Source organism: Colobus angolensis, unplaced genomic scaffold (genome assembly GCF_000951035.1).
Source record: "Colobus angolensis palliatus isolate OR3802 unplaced genomic scaffold, Cang.pa_1.0 Scaffold402, whole genome shotgun sequence".
NCBI classification, from domain to species: Eukaryota; Metazoa; Chordata; class Mammalia; order Primates; family Cercopithecidae; genus Colobus; species Colobus angolensis.
The window spans coordinates 485,231-491,982 of NW_012117400.1; the positions used below are offsets into that span (position 1 = coordinate 485,231).

At 49.8% G+C, this 6,752-nt stretch overlaps 1 protein-coding gene across 1 annotated transcript in view; it reads left to right on the plus strand.

Moving 5' to 3' along the window:
* The window catches only part of IRAK1 (interleukin-1 receptor-associated kinase 1), a 32,276-nt gene extending 29,858 nt beyond the window's left edge, over positions 1 to 2,418 (plus strand). The window contains exon 14 of the mRNA XM_011955921.1: positions 2,198 to 2,418. Coding sequence (XP_011811311.1) covers positions 2,198 to 2,418 — 221 coding nt within the window. The remainder of the gene's footprint in view (positions 1 to 2,197) is intronic.
* The last annotated feature ends 4,334 nt before the right edge of the window (positions 2,419 to 6,752 follow it).

Sequence of the window (6,752 nt, forward strand, 5' to 3'; positions counted from 1 at the left end):
AGCCAGGATGGTCTCGATCTCCTGACCTTGTGATCCGCCCGTCTCGGCCTCCCAAAGTGCTGGGATTACAGGCTTGAGCCACCGCGCCTGGCCAATTACCTGTCTCTTAAAGGCCAGAAATAATTCACTGGAGGATTCACTAGGCGTGGGCTGTGTGATAGCCACCATTTCTTCTCTGCTCAGCTGCTGGTGGGGCACCCCTACTTCTCCAGCCACCCCACTGTGGAAATTAAACTGTTCCTTAAAACCCTGAAGGCCAGGCACAGTGGCTTAGGCCTGGAATCCCAGCACTTTGGGAGGCTGAGGCGGGTGGATCACCTGCGGTCAGGAGTTCGACACCAGCCTGGCCAACATGTTGAAGCCCTATCTCTACTAAAAATACAAAAATTAGCTGGGCGTTGTGGCTGGCGCCTGTAATCCCAGCTACTTGGGAGACTGAGGGAGGAGAATCCCTTGAACCCAGGAGGCAGAGGTTGCAGTGAGCCGAGATCACACCATAGCACTCCAGCCTGGGAGACGAGAGTGAGACTTTGTCTCAAAAAAAAAAAAAAGTAGTTATAAATACTTTTGAATTCTCATTATGATTTTTTTTTTTTTTTTGAGACAGAGTTTTGCTCTTGTTGCCCAGGTTGGAGTGCAATGGCATGATCTCAGCTCACTGCAACCTCCACCTCCCGGGTTCAAGGGATTCTCCTTCCTCAGACTCCCAAGTAGCTGGGATTATAGGCATGTGCCACCACGCCCAACTGATTTTTTTTATTTAGTTTCTCCATGTTGGTCAGGCTGGTCTCGAACTCCCAACCTCAAGTGATCTGCCCGCCTCGGCCTCCCAAACTGCTGGGATTACAGGCGTGAGCCACCACGCCCAGCCTCATTATGATATTTTTAATTTGCAACATATGGAGAGTGCGTGTGTGTGTGTGACTGACTCTAGTTCAGTAGTTTGTACTCTGAAAATGTGATCTGTCTGACTCCAAGTCTTAGAACTGAGTTGCTTCTTGCTTTGTAGCTCAGATACCACCACTGCCTCTAGATGCCACTTGTGGACATGGGGAGGTGTGTTTTGCACCCATGCAGGGTACAGACTGCCACACTTGTCCGTCAAGGCGCCTTTAATCATGGGCCTGCTCACACTGTCTGTGTCTTCATGGAACTGTTTTTTTGTTTGTTTGTTTTTGTTTTTTGTTTTTGAGACGGAGTCTCGCTCTGTCGCTCAGGCTGGAGTGCAGTGGTCGGATCTCCGCTCACTGCAAGCTCCGCGTCCCGGGTTTACGCCATTCTCCTGCCTCAGCCTCCCGAGTAGCTGGGACTACAGGTGCCGCCACCTTGCCCGGCTAGTTTTTTGTATTTTTTTTAGTAGAGACGGGGTTTCACTGTGTTAGCCAGGATGGTCTCGATCTCCTGACCTTGTGATCCGCCCGTCTCGGCCTCCCAAAGTGCTGGGATTACAGGCTTGAGCCACCGCGCCCGGCCCATGGAACTGTTTTTGGTTTGCCCTAAATCTCTTCCAGGAAAGCCTTGTAGAAACCTTCCTCTATGGGCTGGGTGCGGTGGCTCACGCCTGTAATCCCAGCACTTTAGGAAGCCAAGGTGGGTGGATTACCTGAGGTCAGGAGTTCAAGACCAGCCTGACCAACATGGTGAAACCCTGTCTCTACTAAAAATACAAAAATTAGCTGGGCGTGGTGGTGCGTGCCTGTAATCCCAGTTACTCGGGAGGCTGAGGCAGGAGAATTGCTTGAACCAAGGAGGCAGAGGTTGCAGTGAGCCCAGATTGTGCCACTGCACTCCAGTCTGGGCGACAGAGCCAGACTGTCTCAAAGAAAAAAAAAAAAAAGAAACCTCCCTCTATGATGCTTCATGTGCCTATTTCTCCCTAGAGTTCTGTCAACTTTTGCTTAAGATATATAGAGCCTATTTTAACATCATTCCTAAACTGTTTTTGTTTTATCCCAAAGCCTATTTTGTCTGATGTTAATATAGCCACGGCAGCTTGATTTTGGTAGTAACTGCCTAGCATTCATTCTTTCACATGTAATATTTCCATGGACATATGTTTGAGGTGTGTCTCTAGTAAACAGCATATGCTGGAAGTGGGGGTTTCCATCCAATCTGACAATCTCTGGAATCTCTGACAATTCCTGATCTGAAGTCCTCGGAGGGGGGCTACATCTGCTGTTTGTTGTGTCTGTCCCAGCAGAAGCCCCGCAGCGGGGTCGGCTGGGCAACCTGCACATCTCAGCTTCTCCACCTGTTGGGGCTGCACTCTATACAGAGCCAGTGGGGAAGACAGCCCATCTGGACAGCGAGATGGAGAGCTTCAGGCAGCAGGGGCGGGGAAGTCCCTGGGGAAGCTCAGATGCAGGGGCCGGGTGCAATGGCCTCCCTGTGTCCACATTTGACCTGTGGCGCAAATGAAGGGTGGTTTCCCGGGGCTGCAGGAGGGGGACTGGGGACTTAGCATTTAATGGGGACAGGGTTTCAGTTTGGAAGGATGAAAAGAGTTCTGGAGATGGTTGATGGGGTTGGTTGCACCATATTATGAATGTCTGTAATACCACTGAACTAACTAACTACAAAACTGGTTAACATGGTACATTTTATGTTATTATGTATTTTACCCCAATAAGAAACATCGGGCCAGGCATGGTGGCCTGTAATCTCGGCAACTCGGGAGGCTGAGGTGGGAGGATGGCTTGAGCCCAGGACAACTGGACAACATAGCAAGACCCCATCTCTAAAAAAAAAAAAAGAAAAAAAGAAAAAGAAAATTTCACTGTGTTAGTCAGGATGGTCTCGATCTCCTGACCTCGTGATCTGCCTGCCTCAGCCTTCCAAAGTGCTAGGATTGCAGGCGTGAGCCACCACGCCCAGCCTCTAAAAAAATTTTAAAAATGAAAAAAATATATTTTCAAATGAAATTTGGATCCCAAGTCACAGTGGTCATGGTGGAAGGGCTCCCTGGAATGAGTGAGGAGCAGCTCCAGGCAAAGTCCAAAGCCCCAGGGCAAAGCCCACCACAGCCACTTCCTACCACTGTGAACTTGGCCATTCAATTTCTCTAAACTGACTTTTCTCGACAGTAAGCCCTTGATCGCTGCTAGCCAGCATGGCCTCCGTCTAGTCATCTATGAGACAGCGGTGGTGAGGGAGTGGCCCTGCAGAATTACCCGTACGAGATTTTATGGTGTCGACCTAAAGGAACACACTGAGGCAACATTAATATAAGGAGAGTGTATTTGGGCCAAATTTGAGGATTACAACCTGGGAAACACATCCAAACTAAGTTTTGGTATGTATTCTGAGTTGAGGTGGTTCCAAGCAGATATTAAGGACAAAATGAGGAGGCTGGGCCCAGTGGCTCATGTGTGCTATCCCAGCAACTGGGGATGAGGCATGAAACTGAGGCATGAGGATCACTCGAGCCCAGGGGTTCAAGACCAGCCTGGGCAACATGGTGAGACCCCATCTCTACAAGAAATAAATAAGTAGAGACCAGGCGCAGTGGCTCACGCCTGTAATCCCAATACTTTGGGAGGCCGAGGCGAGTGGATCACTTGATGTCAGTAGTTTGAGACCAGCCTGGCTGACTTGGTGAAACCCTGTCTCTACTAAAAATACAAAATTAGCTGGGCATGGTGGTGCAGGCCTGTAGTCCCAGCTAATTGGGAGGCTGAGGCAGGAGAATCACCTGAACCCAGGAGATGGAGGTTGCAGTGAGCCAATAGCATGCATTGCACTCCAGCCTGGCCGACAAGAGTGAAACTGTCTCTGAAATAAAATAAAATATAAAAAATTAGCTGGGCATGGTGGTGCAGGTGCCTGTAGTCCCAGCTACTCCGGAGGCTGAGGCAGGAGAATCACTTGAACCAGGGAGGCAGAGGTCGCATTGAGCAGAGATCGCACTAACCATTGTACTCCAGCCTGGGTGACAGAGTGAGTCTCTGAAAAAAAAGAAAGAAAGAAAGAAAGGAAAGGGGAAAGGAAAGTGGAAAGGAAAAAGGAAAGGAAAGGAAAGGAAAGGAAAAGAAAAAAAGAAAAGAAAGACAGAAAGAAAGACTAACTCCAGGCCGGACACAGTGGCTCAGGCCTGTAATCCCAGCACTTTCGGAGGCCGAGGCAGGCGGATCACAAGGTCAGGAGATCGAGACCATCCTGGCTAACACGGTGAAACCCCATCTGTACTAAAAATACAAGAAAAATTAGCCGGGCATGGTGGCAGGCGCCTGTAGTCCCAGCTACTCGGGAGGCTGAGGCAGGAGGAATGGCGTGAACCCGGGAGGTGGAGGTTGCAGTGAGCCAAGATTGCACCACTGCACTCTAGCCTGGGCAACAGAGCAAGACTCCATCTCAAAAAAAAAGAAAGAAAGAAAGAAAAAGACTAACTCCCCACCACTCTTCCCGCCCTGGCGACCATCATCCTGCAGTGTGTCTCTGAGTCTGACACACTTCCCTCCCAAAAGTGGAATCAGGTACTTTCTGTCTGGCTTCTTTCACTGATTATGATGTCCTCCAGGTTCATCCATGTGGTAGCCTGTGTAAGGATTCCCTTCCTTTTCATGGCTGAATAATATTCCATTGTGTGGATAAAGCAGATTGTGTTTATCTATGTATTCATCCATGGACACTCGGCCGGCTCCCACCTCTTGGCTGCTGTGAATTGCATCCCTTCAAGCTGCTGCTTTCAACTCCTTTGTGCCTATATCCAGCAGTAGAACTGCTGGGCCCTATGGGAAATCTATGTTTAATATTTTGAGGCAACCTCGATTTTAAGCTGAAAAAGGCAAAAGAGGACAAAATGAAACTGTCACTCCCGTCAGATCAGCAGATCACCCTGGTGAGCACATCAAGTGCTGTTGAGGCTGTGGTGCAGTGGGAGCTCTGCCCCCACTGGCAAGGGATTTGGCAAATTCTACTTGAGTTGAAGTGCGAAGCTCTCACACATAAGCAGCAAGAGGCGCGCGCAGGAGTGTGAGACTGGGGACATGTGCCATCGGCCACGTCCTGCAGCCGGGTGGGGAGGCTCTGCACAATGCGCATGTACAGAAACACAAGGAGGCCGGGCGCAGGGGCTCAGGCCTGTAATCCCAGCACTGTGGGAGGCCGAGGCGGGCGGGTCAGCTGAGTTCAGGAGTTCGAGACCAGCCTGGCCAACATGCTGAAATCCCATCTCTACTAAAGATACAAAAATTAGCCGGGCGTGGTGTCGGGCGCCTGTAATCCCAGCTACTCAGGAGGCTGAGGCAGGAGAATCACTTGAACCCGGGAGAAGGAGAAGGAGGCTGCGGTGAGTCGAGATTGCGCCATTGCACTCCAGCCTGGGCGACAGAGCAAGACTCCATCTCAAACAAACAAACAAACAAACCACCACCGACAACAAAAACCACCCACAAGGGCAAGGGCAGCCACACACTACTGTGCATGGGCCACATGCAGGAGAGGCATGGGAGGACCACAGAATCTCTCAAAGAAACAGACCTGAGCTGGCCAAGATGGTGGTGGCGCACGCACGCTAGCCCAGGCCCCAGTGGAGGTCAAGTGGGGCCAAGAAGAGGAAAGACAAAACCAGAAGTCAGTGGTTCTGAAGAGAAACAGACAGCAAAGATCAAAGTGAAAGGCCGGCAATGGAAGGAAAGGCTAGAAAAACATAGAAACAAACCACCTATCGGGTGTGAGGCTTACTATTTAATACTTGGGTGATTAATCTGTACACAAAACCCACACAACATGCAATTTGTCTATGGAACCAACCTGCACATGTAGCCCCGAAACTAAAATAAAATTTAAAATAATAATAAAATAGGGCAGGTGTGGCGGCACATGCCTGTCATCCCAGCTACTCGGGAGGCTGAGGCAGGAGAATCACTTGAACATGGGAGGCGGAGATTGCAGTGAGCTGAGACTGCACCATGCACTCCAGCCTGGGCAACAGAGTGAGACTCTATCGCAAAAAAAAAGAAAAGAAAAGAAATAATAATAAAATAAAAACATGAAAGGTTTGAAGGACCTGGCGTGCCACCACAGCAATCAGGCTCTAGTGACCCTGGGAACAAGATGGTCACGCAGCGGGCCAAGGCAGTGCCCTCCAGTCACAGGGTCACTGAACGGAGAAGCAGCCCCCAGGACCAAGGCAGAGGAGGGCTCCATAAACCCGGGTACCCAAAGACCCCCTTTGAATGGGAAGAAGCGCTCCTCAATCACATGATGGCGTGGGAACCCACTGGAGGACACGCACTGGCCAGTGGACATTTACCCGGTATTTCTATTCCTGGAGGCCTTCAGCATGGGAGGGAAATGCCTTTGTTCTTCCAGGCTGCAATGAGGCACCTTGCGCAAGTGTGCTGGCGTTTCCCTCCCTCACCAAGTGCACCACTTCACTATAGTTACATAAACCGTCATGTCGGCAATGTGACAGCTGCATTGTTTTCTTTATAAACATAATTTTTAACTATCTAATAATTTTATAATGAAAATTTTATAATAAAAAGATCTGAAGCATCTACAGGAGATGCTAAGATTCACACCTGTAATCCCAAAGTGGGAGGATTGTTTTAGCCCAGGAGTCCGAGAACAAAATGAGGAGGCTGGGTACAGTGGCTTATGCCTGTCATCCCAGTGCTTTGACGGCAAGGCGGGAATGTGGTCCTGGGCAATACAGAGAGACCCCATCTCTAGAAAAAATTTTTAAGAATTAGGCTGGGCTCTGGCTAGGCATGGTGGCTCATGCCTGTAATCCCAGCACTTTGGGAGGC